Source organism: Carcharodon carcharias, chromosome 18 (genome assembly GCF_017639515.1).
Source record: "Carcharodon carcharias isolate sCarCar2 chromosome 18, sCarCar2.pri, whole genome shotgun sequence".
NCBI lineage: Eukaryota > Metazoa > Chordata > Chondrichthyes > Lamniformes > Lamnidae > Carcharodon > Carcharodon carcharias.
Genome location: NC_054484.1, coordinates 103,483,319 through 103,501,322, shown reverse-complemented (window position 1 = coordinate 103,501,322; position 18,004 = coordinate 103,483,319). Strand labels below are relative to the sequence as shown.

Below are 18,004 nucleotides of genomic sequence, written 5' to 3'. Positions count from 1 at the left end.
TGCGCACAACGGCCACCCCCAACAACTCCGCCGCGCGCCGGGGTACGCGGGGCAGTGCGCAGGCGCTGTCTCCAGGGTCGTTTGGCTTTGCTCTGGCTCTGCATCTGCTTCCCCGGGGTGTAAGTTGACGGGAGTGTCTTCTGTCGGAGAAAGAGACCCCCACACCCCCCCAACCGGGCCGCCGACTCACCCCACACCCATTTTAAGTGGGTGGTGGGGCAAGTGGCCGCGCAGAGTTGTGTTGTGTGATGAAGAAGAAGGGCGCGCCCCTCCCCCCACCCCCCCGACATTTTGGACCGAGACCTTCTCCACCTATCGCCCTCAGGCAGCGCCGGTTACAGATGCAGCTCTTTGCGATCCACTTGCTTTTGGACCAGGCTCGTTCGTGCTTTTATCTTTTAAGCAGGCTGTCCTGAGAAATGTGTGTGTGCGGTGCATCATACTAGAGGGGGAACCTCCGTCCTGCCGGACGTGCGTTGTCACAATTCCGCCAGCCAACCCTCTTCCAGCAATTCAGCAGGACCATTTGGACCAAGTTTATTTACAAAACACTTTCACTTGCCTTGTACTGAAAGGGGATTGGCGTACAAGAATAAATAAGTTTAAAAAAACAAATGTGCAGGGGCCACACCTGGAGTAGTGTGTGCAGTTTTAGCCTCTACATTTAAGGATGGATATACTTGCATTCGATGAGGTACAGCGACTGTTCACTTACGTTAGTTTCTGCCATGAGAGGGTTGTCCTATGATGAGAGACTGAGTAAACTGGGCCTGTACCCTGCAATTTAAGAGGAACGAGAGGTAATCTGACTATAATGTAGAAGGTTCTGAAGGAGCTTGATAAGGTAGGCTCTGAGAGGTCATTTTCCCCCAGCCGGGGAATTTAGAACAAGGCGTCATGGTTTCAGGATAAAGAGCTAGCTGTTTAGAACCGAGATGAGAAATTTCTTCATTCAAAGGGTTGTTACTTCCTTGGAATTCTCTACCCCAGAGGGTTGTGGCTGCTCCATCATTGAACAGATTTAAGGCTGAGAGTGACTTTGGTGTCTTGTGCTGAATCTCTTATAGCCAGACGGTGAAGGTGACCAGAAGTCAACCTTTACCTACTTTTTAAGATTTATTCATAAAGTGAGACATTACAACCCACTCTACAACCTAACTCTACAACCCACTGCCTGTATCAAAAAGTGTTTCTTTATATTCTTTTGAGCATCAATTAACTAATAAAACAAACTAATTAACCAGCCCTTAAAGGGGCACTGTAACTAAAACAAAAATGTCAAAGGAAGCTTAAGTTAAAACATTATGGGAAGTGATACTGCGCTGCAGCCCCTACAGTGGCCACCGGTTGTGAAAGACCTCAAGTGTACCAGCGGCCAACCTGTGCTTCCTCTCCAAGGACACCTGGACATAGATGTAAGTGTCTCTTTATAATCTTGAGTAAACAATAATTAAATTAACAATTTGACAGCCCCTTAAAGGGGCACTGAAACTAAAAACAAAAACTTTAACAGAAACTTAGCTAATAAAATTCAAATGTCATTCCCAGGCTGAAAAAGCACTCCAGCCCCAACAGTGCTCACTGGTCACAAAAGCCTCAAGCATACCAGTGGACACCATGTGCTCCTTCTCCAAGGAAACTGGGCCATGGATGTTGTGTCTATATGTACAGAAGTCCCTATCCAATGAGTGCCACTCCTTAGACACTTAACCTTCATTTATACAATTAACAGGTTCCCAGTACTCCTTAAAAAAAAATAATATTCTATTATGACCCAGCAGTTGTTAAAGCCAAGTTATTTAAAAATACCAGAGGGAAACTTTATACAATTGTCATAACCTATATTTGTATTTTTGTATGTTTGAGAAGCAGCTCTAAATTCAGGAATCAGACCACCAGTTCTTGTGAAGTTTTATATTAAACTAAGTTAAACGTTTTATTAATTTACACAAGTTAACTATATAAACATGGCTACAAATTACTACTATCATAACTTTTAACAAATTCCCAAACTAATCCCCATTAAGTCAACTGCAGACTTAACGAGACACCAGGCAAGCATTTTCACCGTACAAATTCAAAATGAGGTTCTATTCACTTTGGTTCCTGTGGAGACAGTTGTAGGCTTGCAGCTGCTTTGATCTTACATTACCTCTGCCCTGCACACACGAAAACTGCTATCGATTATATCCAGCACATCTCATTGAATGTAAATTCTCATTGTATCACCAGGCTCTTTGAACTCCACCTCTTCTAACAATAAAACCCTTTTCATAGTACCAATTTTATTAGTAACATAAACATATTGCTTGATCTCTGCTAGCTAGGTGCCAGATTTGGCTCCACTTTTTGAATGCTTTATTCAAAAAATGCAAATGGACTCCACCCCTCTGTTTACATCTCAAAATTAGTACATATCAAAGCACCTAGACTAGCTGGCTCTAACTATTTTGCATGGAATCACCAGTCTTTTTAATGACTCAATGTGTTGTCATCCATGAACCTCAAACAAGTAGAGCTTTCATTCGCCCTGATCTTACATCGATCCTCACTACTGAATAAATCTAAAAACCAATCTGTTCCACACACTGTGGAGGTGCAACAACTATTCAACACTGCACAGTTAAATGAATCCATGACTGACACACTCATTGGACTAAAGCTTCCTGTGACTAGTACAATTCTTTCAGACTTATCACTCATCACCTTAATCTCCAAATTCTCTGTTTCATGTTTCACTTTGAGAATCCTGCTGTTCTACTTTGGGCAGTTCTTCGCGTAATGGTATTTTGAGTCACACTTGAAGCACCTGTTCACTGTTCCCCGGGCATTCCTGGGGTTCATTCACCTATTATTGCTGCTCTAATCCTGTCATCTACTGTGGTACGGAAACTGCTAAAAGTGCTTTCATCCTCATTCCTTCTGTCTGTAACTCTTCCTTTGTACTGCCATCCGCATCCAGTATCTGGACAATCTCAAAATTCTGCAATCATTGAGCCCTCCACCATTTGTGACACTACGGAATGTCCCATTTGTGCCATTAAGGCTGCTGGAAATGACTGCTTCCCTGGGAATTTTTTCGAGGCTGCCGATACCTGCTCCGAAAGGGAGTCCCTTTCTGTTAACTGAGGTTCAGTTAAGGCCAGGAATCTGTCCATCTGCAACATCTTAGCACAATTCAGTGATTTAAATGCTAGCACTGAACAAGGAATCTCCAAATTTAATTTTTGCAATCTTTTATACAGTCTGTTAAATTCCATGGTATATTCCTCTTCCGTGGACTAATTGTCCGCCTTTTGAAATCAAAGTCTGACCATGTCTTGTAGATATCCAGTAGATCATTGTGGTAAATTTCATTTATGAAATCTAACAGAAAAACCAAACCTTACTCAGTATCCAACTGACAGGTTTGCAGCTCACAAGATATTTTGCTTCTGATTTTACTTTTGTTAGGAAGTGACAATGCCAAGGCCATACCATGTTCCCTTTTTTTTTGGGATGTAACCGTGTCCACATATCGACATCATTCTGCCACTGGTTATAAGGTTCAGATTCTGAGAACATAAACAGATAAACACATCCTGATAATTTGCACTTGCTTTCAGACATTCTTCACAAAAGCTACTTGGATTGTAATATTTTGTCTTAAAAAAAATTCTTAGCCTCCAACATCTACCATTCTTTACTACCATGTTAAACTTCGTATAGCCAGTTAGTGAAGAAGGAGACCAGAAGTCAATCTTTACTCAGTTTTTAGATTTATTCGCAAAGTCAGACATTACAAATGTTTAGCTCCTAACTCAACAACCCACTACCAATGTCAATTAATGTCTCTTTATATGTGCACAAGTTATTATTCAATGTGTCCCTCCCCTCTGCCCATTGACACTTAACCTAATTTATACAATTAACATCAGGGAATCAAGGGATTTTGGGATTCGGCAGGAAATGGAGTTGAGGCAGAAGATCAGCCGTGATTGTATTGAATGGTGGAACGGGCTTCAGGCACAGCATGGTCTACTCCAGTTCTTTCCTCTTACGTTCTTAGTAAAATTAGGCACAATGTGACAGCGAGCCAAAGAGACATTAGGGCTGAGTCAACTACTTGGTCAAAGAAATTGTTTTCAGTAACGTCTGAAAAGCTAAGAGAAGTTAAGAGGTTGGGTTGGGAATTCCAGAACTTAGAAGCTAGTGATGGAGGATATGGTCTCCAGTGTTGGGTAAGCGGCAAGAGTAGGGGGAAGAGTACGGATCCCGGACAGTTGGAGGAGATTATTTTTATTCACTCATGGGATGTGAGCATCATTGGCAAGGCCAGCATTTGTTGGCCATCCCTGATTGCTCTTGAGTAGGTGGTGGCGAGCTGCCTTCTGAAACTTTTGCAGTCCATATGGTGTAGGTACACCCACAGTGCTATTTGGAAGGGAATTCCAGGTTTCTGACCCAGCTACAATGAAGAAATAGAGATATAGTTCCAAGTCAGGGTGGTGCATGGTTTGGAGGGGAATTTTCAGGCGTGGTGTTCTCCGATTACAGAGATAGGGAGAGGCAAGGCAATGGAGGGATGTGAAAATGAATACAAATTTTAAAATTGAGATAAAGTTGAACAGGCCTTGGTGTGAGGTAAGATATGTACAGCAGAATTTTTGATCAGCTGAAGTTTGTGGAGGTTGGAAAATAGGGAGCTGGCCAGGAAAACATTGGAATAGTCAAGTCTAGAGGTAAGTAGCATGGATAAAGGTTTCAGTGGAGACTGAAGATAGTGGTTCATCCTGGACTTGATGATTGATAACATAGAAGCAGTGGCGAAGTCAAGAGATGAAGCTGAGATACAGCTGGGTTTCAACAGAGGATGTGTGGATCTAACATCGTGTCTTTGGATTATGTCACAGAGGGATGGCATGTAGTTGAGAAATAAGAAGTTATTTTAAACAAACAACTAACATTGAGTTTTTTTATAATAAATGGTACAATGTGAAAAAACGTTCTGGGTTCAACACACTAATGGCTTTGTTGCTGACTGTGTTAAGTAGTTAAGTGGGATGAGGCAGGGGCAGAGACAGGTTATACCATAGAAGTAGCAGTCATGTAGTTTATGATGAAGAGGTTATGGGATCAGAAGCTCAGCTTGGTCAAATAGGTTGCAAACAGTCTTGTTCAGCCAGAGACAGTGTCCATAGAGGGGGATAGAATTGGTAGCTGGGAAACAAAATTTATGGTGGAGACTGAAGATAGTGGTTCATCCAGGACTTGATGATTGATAACACAGAAGCAGTGGCGAAGTCAAGAGATGAAGCTGAGATACAGCTGGGTTTCAACAGAGGATGTGTGGATCTCACATCGTGTCTTTGGATTATGTCACAGAGGGATGGCATGTAGTTGAGAAATAAGAAGTTATTTTAAACTTAAACAACTAACATTGAGTTTTTTTATATAAATGGTACAATATGAAAAAACGTTCTGGGTTCAACACTAATGGCTTTGTTGCTGACTGTGTTAAGTGGTTAAGTCAATATGGATACTAGAACAGGAGTGTCATCGATTTGGCATTGTGGAGTTTATTTTGCCGCAATAGGGAGGCTAATAGTACTGCAACAGTTTGGGAATTTGGGGCTGTAACTTCTGATGGATTGGAAATTAGTGAATCAGATGAGTTTTTATGACAAAAACTTCATGATTGCCATTGCTGTGGTTAGCTTTTCTTTAAGTTCTGGATTTATTAATTGAATTTACATTCCACAAACTGCCATGGTGGGATTTAAACCTATGTCCCCAAAGCATTAGCCAATGCCGATGGATTATTAGTGCAGTGATATTACTACTATGCCACCACCTCCCCTTTTTAAATTTCAAGTTTAAGGTTCAAGTTTCTACCCAAACTCAATTGCATAATAAAACAGCATAAACAGTTATAATCAATAAGCGATTGGGAGCAGGTATTGGGTCTAAAGTGTGTCAGGAGGGATCATATAAAATTTCCATCAGGGTGATGCTGAAGACTGAAGCCTCTGCAAAACATACCACATGGCCTAATTTATCTGATTTGATGCAAAGCAATATTGTGTGGTTTCAATCTGTGTAGAGTGTTTCAATTAATTTTAATAATGCGTATATTAATAAATGCTTAAGCTTTCAGCTATTATGTTACAGCTATTGATGAACTTGTTGGTGGGTTGGCTTGTAGGGTCCACGTGGCTGATGCTTTCACCTCCATGGGTGGCAGCAGCAGACATGCTGCCATCTGCACAGAGCAGGCCGCACTAAGCAGCTCAGGATCTCAAATCTGGAGTGTAGGCAGCAGCATCTCCGACCTAGGAGCAGGCGGCCATAAGAATTGCTGAGTCAGAGGCTACATTCTTCTACCACACTGCAGGTACATGTGTAATCTGCCATGGCAGCATTTTCCCCAATTAACCAAGCATAAGGCTTGAATATGTTGGATATCCTTACTGTGAATGCATCATGAGTTGAACCAGCATGCATGGCATTACATGCAGGATTCCTAGTTGGGCATCACACACTACCTGAACATTAAGGGAGAGGAATCCATGTTTAGATAGCTCTGTGAGTCTTTGCAAGTGACCTTCAGTGCCATGTGAGTGGCACTAATCACACCAGGAGGTTAGCTATATAATAATACGAATTAACCCTGTGGCCTGGGTGTCTGTCACCTGCCAAATGCTGGGCTCCACTGCCCCATGCTGGATCTGTCACACGTCCCCCGTCAACAACTGAATGAGCCACACCCATAAAAATTTAAACCTTAATTTCTGCCGTGCTGGTTGTTGATCAAGGCTTCACGTCCTCCTTCAGGGAATTGCAAGCTGTGATTGCAGCTTTGATGAAGCATAGATGGCAAATCCTCTACCATTTCCTCCTAACTCAAGTGGGGCCTGTACACTTGACAGTGAAGGAACTGCAAATAGGTCAGTAGGTGGGTGAACTCTCCTGTTTAACCTCACAGGAACGGAAGAGCAAGAAAATGTGCTGTTCTGGCTACTGGAGATCAGAATTTAGTCGATTTTTATTCCATGAGAAACGGCCAAAGCAGAAACTGGAAGCATTACAATAGGGTTATAATAGCCCACATTTAGCAGTATTAATGACTGCAAATCTGCCAGTGTTTATAGTCATTACAACTCTGGAAACCGCCATTAACTTTTGGAATCTGCACTTGTGCAGTTATATGCAGAAATCCAGAAGGTGCCCTCAGTGATTCTATGGTTCTCTAGAGGGGTGCTGTTGATGATCCCCTGACTGCAATTTATTGGAAATCTATGAACTGACAAGACTTCAATTCTTAAATTCTTAGTTTTGCTGTAAAAGGCCTTGAACAAATTACATCCTGTTGAATTGAGATGGAACTGGGTTTTCATACTAAGTTCATGATTACTGCTGCACTGCCCCTGAAAAACTAATTTTATATTTGTTGAATGTCAAATTCTCCATTATGATAAGAAATTCCACATATTTTTAGAATAAATTTTAAAGTTTATTTATGGTATCTTGTCTTCTAACTTAATGCCATGTGTATGTCCCAATCCTTTATTTTGCTATCTACAAACATTTAAAATTAAAAGGGAAGAGATTCAGTGTTTTTTACTTTCTGGTTTGCTGTCTGTAAGGATAGGTCAAAGTGATTGGCTGCTATCCTGTTTGATAACATCACTGTTTCTGGACGCCTAGAAAGTACCTTGACTTAGTGCCAGATTCAAACTGACTTTGGGAAAAGGGAGGCCACAGAGATTGCTAGATTTTTGTGGGCAGCTTTCATTGGGGTAATTGGAGAGCACCATTGCTTCTTCGCTGACTGCTAAATCCAGCCCAATGCAAATTGTTTAAATGTTTCTCCACTATGAATGTGTATGATTTAATTTAACTCCGCTATTTGCCCCATGCCTTTCTTTACCTTGCTGTGATGATTGCTGATCACTGCAGGAAGACTATAATCACATTAGTGCCTGTGTGCCAAAAAAAAAGTGCAGTTTGACCACTCTCCTCAACCAGGCGTAATAGATGGAAACACACCATCCTCATTATTTCAATCTGGGGGCATGGCCAATTTTGTAACAGAGGTTGCCTTTGCACACTGGGATTTTTAAACCAGCATAAAAGATTGCAGAAACTTGAGTGTAAGTTTTGAATGTAACTGGTACTTATAATTTTGCAATCTCTTGTACCATTTCAGATGATTGCTTGCTATAGCTAGCAGAAACTCTAGACCGTTATGTTAAATTATTCTCACTTTTAATTTCTTCATCTTCAGAGTCTGGTTGTTGTATTGCCAATTTGATTATTGAAGTTGTCATAACTGTTGCAGACTTCTCACTTGCCTGATAAAATTGTTTCAGGTTGGGCACCAGTTGAGAATACATGGTTCCAGATGTTAAGGAATATGATCCTATTGAAAAAACTTATGATAAATGGTATATAATCCGTTTTTGTCCCTCTTTCTGGAATACTGAGAAAAGTTGGAGAAGCTGCTCATTTGACAAGTGGATACAATAAAAACAACAGCACAGCCTGGCTGAAATGAACCCAATGGGGGAACCTTCCTTTGGCCTGTTTCTTCCAATAGTCAACTTAGAAATTTTAGTTTGATTAATATATGACCTGACGTTCCTTAAAACTTTCCTCTTTATCTAAGCTTTTAGTTACTCTTAAGCCTTCTTTGGTTTGGCATCTATTTTGTCTTATTTAATTCTATGTAGCACCTTGTTACTTTTTGCCACAGTAAAAAAAGTTACATAAAGGCAAACTGTTACTCTTCAGCATTTAAAGTTGCGTATGTAATTTATAATGACAGTTTACCATGAACAGCCTCTTCAATTATGTACGATAGAATGAAATAATGGAACCACAAAGTTATTAAAAATCAGTATACTTTGAAAATGTAAATTGTAAGTTATTTACAATTATTCTGTTTCCTCTTTTTGTTCATCAGTTTCATGCGTCACACACCACCTTTGAAGTGATGTAATGATGGTAACCTCAAGCCACCTCAATGCTGTTGTATGGCTGGTTGAGGTATTGCCCAATTTGAATATTCTTTTGGTCCTTAGTCAAAGCAGTTCTTGAGCTGCAAAATAAGTATGTGAACAAATGGCCACATCCTGCACTCTGGCGCAGTGCATTGAAACTCTACATCATGCTACTTCTTGTAAATTACCTAAATTTTTTTAAAAAGGAAGTTTGCGGTTCAGCTAATAACTCTTTGGGTAAATGTACTGAGCTATACATAGATAAGGAAAGTTCTGAATTTGATTCTTGCTTTATGCTGTATTAGATCATTACAGGTGGGTGTATCAGAGTGCTAACATTATGCTAAAGTGATCTCAAGTGAGTGAGACAGGAAAAAGGCTGGCTGTGGCTCCTGTGCAATAAGTCACCCAGTAATCCTAGTAGAAAATGTATGCTTGGATGTTGAATGAAGAGAAGATTGCATTGGGCTAGGCATAATTAAATAACCTGTTGACACTAACAGCTGGGCTCAAGCATGAAAAATGGACCTAGTAACAGCGAGCTGCTGGTGCCTGTGAAAGTGATGGGAAAATGTAACTGCTATAAATGTCAACACTTCTGGAGTATTCCAGATCTTTTATTACATGGCAGGAACCAAGTCCTACTGGCAAGTTTAACATCCATTGTGTCTATTTTCAAGCATTTTCTTTTAGGCCTGTGATAGGGTGCAGATATACTGCCACAGATCTTGCACATTCTGAGCTTGTGATCCTCGCTGTGGTGCTTGAGAGGTTTGGTATTTCTGATAGCCCTCAGCCTCAGCTGTGCCACAAAGCAAGTGTTGAATAGAGAGAAGGCATTTTCACATAAGGGATAGCACCAGCAGGACAGTTGGCTCATGTCACTTTAACATTAGTAAAGCAACATTTACAAAAACCAAGTCATAAGTCATCTTTCTCTCCCTGTGGGTAAGGAATGGTGAGGATGAAATAAATAATGAAAACATTGCTTTAAAATGTTGGAAGAATGAGACGAGCAATGTCTTTTGATTCAGTATCAAGAATAATTTACTGGTGTTAAAAAAAAAACCGGATTCCTCTTGGGAAGAGTCATGTGTTAGTTTAAGGCTAGATTTGTTGCACTCTTATGGTACATTACAGACCAGCTGTCTTAAATATCTGAGCTGAGTTACTTCAAATCCTCAAGCATGACATTCAACTTCTGTGAAGCTATAAATGGAGCACTGGACATAATTTGCTTAACTGAAGTTGACATGTCAAGGTGGGAGATGTTTATTCTCCCATACTGAAATGACCTAAAGTACCTTATAAAAATCTATGCTTATAACTGCATTTAGAGGAGATATTGGCTAAATTTCACAAATGCAGCAAAGAAGGGGTTTATTTATTTGGTAAGCGCTTGATTTGAAGCTCCAGAGTGCTATGTCACAGGTTTATGTCATGAGCTGCTGAACTCAAACACACCAGTGTGTGGAGTCATTGCCCAAAATCTCAGTACTCCCCAAAAGGGAGGAGCGAGTGACCCAGGGCTACTGTTGTGCACCCTCTGGTGGCAGATTACAAAACAACATTGGAGGAAGGTTGGGAGCAGTTTACCCTTTCTACTGTTTCAGAAGTTGCTAAGCTAGACCTTACAAAAACATTGATGCTGAGAAATGCAAGCGATAACCTAACGTGTGTAAGATATTAGTTTAATATGAGTTTAGGTGCTTTTTAATATGTTATAGAATAATTTATGATTTTAACGTGTTTAAATAAACCATGGTTTGTACTATTTTGTCTGAAACAATACAGCAAAGTATTTAATAAACATTCTTTTACTTGTAAGCTTCCCTAATAACTTTTCTCATAGCACATCAGCTATTCAGCAGCTTCATCTGAGCATCCCTGAAGTTTGAATATGTTAGATATTTATTTAATTCATATAGCAAATTCTAATTATTGTGATAATCATATCTATTCTGTGTGGCGTAAGTATATCTCAACTCAATCTTTTAAATTTCAGAATTCCAATTTCCATTGGCAGCAGCGCTTTCGGCACTGGATTTTCCTCCCTTAACCTCTCCAACACTCCTTTGAAGGTGCTCCTTAAACCATACCTCGTTGTCTAAGCATTTGGTCAACAGTTTCCATTCTCCATGTAAATGTCTGTCTGATGATGCTCCTGTGAGGTGCCCAATAACATTTCACTATGTAAACATCCTATATCAATACAAGTTGTTAATTGTTCATGCCTATGTAAATAAAATGCAAATTTATGAATTCCAGTACAACAGTTGTCTGTGAGCTGACCAACAAATTGAATAGAATTCAAAGAGTTGCCGTACATTTTTAACCAGATGTTTGTCTTTAGAGCGTCAGCCATAGCTCGGTTGGTGGCATTTTTATCTCTGAATTTCCCAAGTCCCTTTCTAAAAACTTGAGCACAAAGATCTAGGTTGACAAGTCACAAAAAAGTAATGAAACCAGACAGACCACCTGCCATTGAGCTAGACACCGGAAATGACAACAGCAATCTCAGCCCTGTCGACCCTGCAAAGTCCTCCTCACTAACATCTAGGGGTTAGCGCCAAAATTGGGAGAGCTGTCTCACAGACTAGTCAAGCAACGGAATCATACCTTACAGATAATGTCCCAGACACTACCGTCCCCATCCTTGGGCATGTCCTGTCCCACTGGCAGGACAGGCCCAACAGAGATGGTGGCACAGTGGTATACAACTCAGGAGGGAGTTGCCCTGGAGTCCTCAACATTGTCTCTGGACTCCATGAAGTCTCATGACATCAGGTCAAACATGGGCAAGGAAACCTCTGCTGATTATCACGTACCACCCTCCCTCAGCTGATGAGCCTCCATGTTGAACACCACTTGGAGGAAGCACTAAGGGTGGCAAGAGTGCAGCATTTACTCTGGGTGGGGGACTTCAATGTCCATCACCAAGAGTGGCTCAGTAGCACCACTACTGGCCGAGTCCTAAATGACATAGCTGCTAGACTGGGTCTGCGGCAAGTGATGAGGGAACTAACAAGAGGGATAAATGTACTTGACCTCATCCTCACCAACTTGCCCGCCACAGATGCATCTGTCCGTGACAGTATCGGTAGGAGTGACCACTGCACAGTCATTGTGGAGACAAAGACCCGCCTTCACACTGAGGATACCCTCCATCGTGTTGTGTGGTACTACCGCCATGCTACATGGGATAGATTTCGAACAGATCTAGCAACTCAAGATTGGACATCCATGAGGCACTGTGGGCCATCAGTAGTAGCAGAATTATACTATAGTAGCAGAATTATACTCGTACACAATCTGTAACCTCATGGCCCGGCATATCCCCCCACTCCATCATTACCATCAAGGCAGGGGATCAACCCTAGTTCAATGAAGAGTGCAGGAGGGCATGCCAGGAGCAGCACCGGGCACACCTAAAAATGAGGTGTCAACCTGGTGAAGCTGTAACACAGGACTACTTGTGTGCCAAATAGCATAAGCAGCTAGTGATAGACAGAGCTAAGCGATCCCACAACCAATGGATCAGATCTAAGCTTTGCAGTCCTGCCACATCCAGTCGTGAATGGTGGTGGACAATTAACTCACTAGAGAAGGAGGCTCCACAAATATCCTCATCCTCAATGATGGAGGAGCCCAGTACATCCGCGCAAAAGATAAGGCTGAAGCATTTGCTACAATCGTCAGCCAGAAGTGCCGAGTGGTGATCCATCTTGGCCTCCTCCGGAGGTCCCCAGCATCACCGATGCCAGTCTTCAGCCAATTTGATTGACTCCACGTGATATCAAGAAATGGCTGAAGGTACTGGACACAGCAAAGGCTACAGGCCCTGACAATATTCCAGCAATAGTACTGAAGACTTGCGCTCCAGAACTTGCCGTGCCCCTAGCCAAGCTGTTCCAGTGCAGCTACAATACTGGCATCTACGCGGTTATGTGGAAAATTGCCCAGGTATATCCTGTACACAAAAAGCAGGACAAATCCAACCCAGAAAATTACCGCCTCATCAGTCTACTCTCGATCATCAGTAAAGTTACGGAAGGGCTCATCAACAGTGCTATCAAGCGGCCCTTGCTCAGCAATAACCTGTTCACTGACGCTCAGTTTGAGTTCCGCCAGGGCCAATCAGCTCCTAACCTCATTACAGCCTTGGTTCAAACATGGACAAAAGAGCTAAATTCCCAAGGCGAGGTGAGAGCAACTGGCCTTGACATCAAGGCCACATTTGACAGAGTCAAGGAGCCCTAGCAAAACTGGAGTCATTGGGAATCAAGGGGAAAACTCTCCACTTATTGGAGTCATACCTAGCACAAAGGAAGATGGTTGTGGTTGTTGGGAGGTCAATCATCTTAGCTCCAGGACATCACTGCAGGAGTTCCTCAGAGTAGTGTCCTCGGCCCAATCATCTTCAGCTGCTTCATCAATGACCTTCCTTCCATCATAACGTCAGAAGTGGGGATGTTTGCTGATGATTGCACAATGTTCAGCACCATTTGAGACTCATCAGATACTGAAGCAGTCCATGTCCAAATGCAGCTGGACAATATCCAGGCTTGGGCTGACAAGTGGCAAGTAACATTCACGCCACATAAGTGTCAGGCAATGACTATCTCCAACAAGTGAGAATGCAACCATCGCCCTCGATGTTCAATGGCATTACCTTCACTGAATCCCCCATTATCAACATCCTGGGGGTTACCATCGACCAGAAACTGAATTGAACTAGCCATATAAATACCGAGGCTACAAGATCAGGTCAGAGGCCAGGAATCATGCGACAAGTAACTTATCTCCTGACTCCTCAAAAGCCTGTCCACAAGGCACAAGTCAGGATTGTGATGCAATACTCCCCACTTGCCTAGATAAGTGCAGCTCCCACAACACTCAAGAAGCTTGACACCGTCCAGAACAAAGCAGCCCACTTAATTGGCACCCCAACCACAAACATTTACACCCTCCACCACCGACGCACAGTCGCAGCAGTATGTACCATCTACAAGATGCACTGCAGGAATTCCCCAAGGATCCTTAGACAGCACCTTCCAAACCCATGACCACTACCATCTAGAAGGACAAGGGCAGCAGATAGATGGGAACACCACCACTTGGAAGTTCCCTTCCAAGTCACTCACCATCCTGACTTGGAAATATATCGCCATTCCTTCACTGTCACTCAGTCAAAATCCTGGAACTCCCTTCCTAACAGCACTGTGGGTGTACCTACACCATATGGACTGCAGCAGTTCAAGAAGGCAGCTCACCACCACCTTCTTAAGGGCAACTAGGGATGGGCAATAAATGCTGGCCCAGCCGACGAAGCCCACATCCCATGAATGAACTTTTAAAAATTGGCACATTGTTGTTTGTGGGAACTTGCTATGTGCAAATTGGCTGCCATGTTTTCTACATGACAACAGTGGTTACACTTCAACAGTATTTATTGGCTGTAAAGCACTTTGAGACCTCCTGTGGTCATGATAGATGCTATGTAAAAGCAAGTCTTTCCTTTCTTTTAACATTCCATGACTGTCACAGTTTGAAAATGCTGTGGCCAGCTCAGCCCATGGCCATTTTGAAATACAGCAATTAATTTATTTCTTGTTTGTGCTGTAAGAAACTGAAAGGTGCCTTTAAATAGAAACACAAAAAGGTCAGGAAAGAAACAATTAAACAAGAGCATAAAGGAACAAGAAAATGAGAACGCCAATAAAAAAAATTAAAATTTGAAACAAAAACAGACTCCTAGAAATAGTGAACCATAGAGTACAACACAGGACAGGGGAAGTAAAGAAATTGAGAGCATTTGAATAGAAAAATTATAAGAACAAGCGTTAACATAGAATAAATAAATAGACAAAATATTTTAAAGTAAAGAAAGAAAATCTGAAAAAGGTACAACCAAAGAAATGAAATGAGAAACAACACGCAATGGGAGACAGCAAATAAGAGAAAAAAAACATCAACCCTTTGTACATAAAGGTTAACGAATTCCAAGTCAGCCCAGCTCTCCTGAAGAGGTGGTGGAAATAGAATGGGAAATTAAAAGTGTTGGTGTAAAGGGGATTTTCTGTTAACGACAAATCAGCTTTATGGTAAAATGAACTTGATTGTGTTTGATCATATGTCACCGTGAAGCAAGAAAGTTTCTCAGAGACATCTCACTGTACTAGATTTGTGCATTGCTGAAGAACAAATGTAACACTTTATGTGGGTTCAAAAGTTACTCGACGTCGATTTCCCAATGTCAGTGGTCATGGCTGCAAAAAAACCCTCTTCCAAATTTTGCTGCGGTCCAGCTCTCGCTCGGATGTCTGGCACTTTCATTTTAACTGGTTTTCTTTTTGTTCCAGCTCATGTCAGCAACCAGGGAAAGGGGAGGATTGAGTGCTGCTTTCTGAATCATCTCGGAAATACACTTTTTTTTCATATATTGAGACGTGCAGCAGGGGACGCCGGTGTCAAAATTTTTTTTAAAAAGTAAAACGTTCTATTCAGAATATTATTGTTTAATATCAAAATAATGCGATTTTAAGAGATTACGTAACTCAGGTTTTTCTAGAAAGATTGTAGAAGACCCTTTAGAATTAATCCCCTCACCTTTACTGGCAACCAGGGTGCAATTATCAACATTTTTACATTAAATTATAATTTGTTGCTGTAACATATTTAACTTGTGTTCCTTAAACATTTATACGTCTTTAGAACAACTACGATGTAAAACAAAATTGTAACTAAAAGAACACTGGAAACGCTGAGCAGGCCTGACCAGAGCGAGTTAACCCTTCAACTTCGGACCCTTTGCCGACCCACAGGAAACCAATTCACTTGAATTCAATAAGAACACGACTATCTCTGATTCGGCGATAAAAATCACTGAATTTGTACACTTGAAACCTCCCCACCCCCCACAAAGCGTCTCTGCCTGATCACAGGAGACCACCCTTGCTCTTACAGATGTTTGCAATGGAATTAAATTGGTAATTGGAGGCGATTTCCGCAATGACCAGCCAGTGAATGTGAACGCCCAAGAAATACTCCAGCAACAATTCATCGATGGCCCAATGTTTGTGCTATAAGGAGCCTTTGTACAACTCTGTGACATCTCTTGTGCTCCCATCGCTTCCTGTGGGGCGAGCTGCCGGTTTCAGAAAGACCACTGGGCGGGACAGCCCCGCTAAATTCATACCGAAGCGAAGAGGCCAAATTCTCCATTTGCATCGCCCCCTCTTGACGTGCCGACCTGAATGGGTTCAGGGTGTGCGAAGCATCTCACCTGGATCAGGCAAACGAGGGCGCCCGATGCAAATATTGTTTCCAAGATGTTTAGCTGAACTTGGTCTCACCGAGGGGGATTGAAAGTGACGCCGGTTTGTAGGAGACATTAACGCCATCCTCGTGTACAGGGCGCCCCTCCCGGGGGGGGTGTGAGATTCGGCTGCAGCTGCAGAAACAGCTGGATTAAATCCTGCAGAGCAGGGCGGCGCTGACGTCAGGTCGGCTGCTTTAAGAAATGGCGGTGGCTGGCGAGGGAGAAGAGAGTAAATACATTTAAAAGTGGCCCCAGTTGGTTAGGGGTGTGTGTGTGTGTGTACATAGCCGTGACGGGCAGCGGGAGAGCTGCAGAATGTCCCGGGACTGGGCTCCGCTTCTGAGTGAGCAAGAGGAGAGTCGCTACTCCGACCTTTTCTCATTCACTCTGCCAGACACCGACTCCACGGGCAGAGTTGCAGCCGGAACGAAAGTTGGCGAGTTATTCCGAGCCTCTCAGCTCCCTCCAGACACTTTACACCAGGTAAGCGGCGGAGCTATATCATTCATGACACCAATGACTCCGGCAGTCTGATGAGCCATTACATGCAGATCGTTTTCCAGCCCTTAAGTCTGCAGCTGTTGTACTGCTGAAACTTTTTTTTTAAAAAAAAATTGCCTTTCCATGTATTCCAATACGCATGTCTTTACTGTGTGTGCTTATTTGAATTTAAATTGTTGCGAGTTCCCCTCGTCTTGGGAGGAATATGTGCCTCCCGTGTTTCTGTAATCGTAAAGTGGATTTTTTTTTTTAAATCGTGGTGTGAATACTCCAGATATGTGGGCGAAACGCGAATTCTCCCAATTGCAGCAGTGACAATCGCCCCGAACCTTGCCACTCATGTATTCACCTCGCGTATTGCTGATGAAAGTCTTGGAACAGTCACTCGTGTTGGGTTAGTTGAGTTTCTTCTAAAATTTGCATAATCCCGTAAATCAGGTTTCTTTGTGCTGGGTGGGGCGTTAATTTGATTTAACATTAAGTGCATGTTCCTGATTGTACAGTCCATTCTCTATTCATTCTCCAGATATGGGCATTGCTGACACTTGCCGCCCCCTTGAATTGCTGTAGTCCATGTCTTGAAGATACTCCAACAGCGCTGTTAAAGTAGGGAGTTCCAGGAGATCTGACCCAGCCACGTGGGGAACAGTGATATGTATCCAAGGCAGGATCAGTGTTCCCTCTAATTTGTTTGGTGTGTGTGTGGCTGGCACTGTATGGCCCCATTAAGATTGATGCATGCCCATGTGTGTGCCCATTGTGGTGGGGTAGGGGGAGCATTACTTGTTTGCAGCCTATTTGTTCCCCCAATGGCACATTTCCAATTTCTGCATGGCTGCTCAGACACACAGCTTAGAGGGAACATTGATCATGATGCTATTCACTTTGGAGGTGATAGTGTTCTTGTGTACTTGCTGCCCTTGTCCTTCTAGGTGGTGGATGTTCTTGGTTTAGGAGCTGTGGCGAAAGAAACCAGACCGCTTGCTGCAAATAGATAGTCCTGTATATGGCTATTGAAAAGAAGGGTGGAAGGGAATGGGTTTTTAAGCTGATGGATTGAGTGCTGATTAAATGAACAGCATTGTCCTGGATGGTGCAGGCTTCTTGAGTTTTGTATTCACCTATGCAAATATACGAACAAGGAGCAGGAGTAGGCCATTTGACCCCTCAAATCTGCTCCACCGTTCAATACGATCGTGGT

At 42.4% G+C, this 18,004-nt stretch overlaps 1 protein-coding gene and 2 long non-coding RNA genes across 5 annotated transcripts in view; 2 read left to right on the top strand and 1 right to left on the bottom strand.

Moving 5' to 3' along the window:
* The first annotated feature begins 30 nt into the window (after positions 1–30).
* LOC121290583 lies at positions 31–11,232 on the top strand. The gene is made up of 3 exons (XR_005945845.1): positions 31–1,415; positions 6,185–6,373; positions 10,987–11,232. It is a non-coding gene; the product is annotated as an uncharacterized LOC121290583 (long non-coding RNA).
* LOC121290584 lies at positions 3,450–16,393 on the bottom strand. The gene is made up of 2 exons (XR_005945846.1): positions 16,267–16,393; positions 3,450–3,554 (listed from the first exon to the last, which is right to left on the bottom strand). It is a non-coding gene; the product is annotated as an uncharacterized LOC121290584 (long non-coding RNA).
* reps2 (RALBP1 associated Eps domain containing 2) overlaps positions 15,711–18,004 on the top strand; it is a 229,505-nt gene continuing 227,211 nt past the window's right edge. For all 3 annotated transcript variants that reach the window (XM_041211190.1, XM_041211189.1, XM_041211188.1), the window contains exon 1: positions 15,711–16,785. In XM_041211190.1, the coding sequence (XP_041067124.1) occupies positions 16,618–16,785 (168 nt within the window). In that variant the 5' untranslated portion in view covers positions 15,711–16,617. The remainder of the gene's footprint in view (positions 16,786–18,004) is intronic.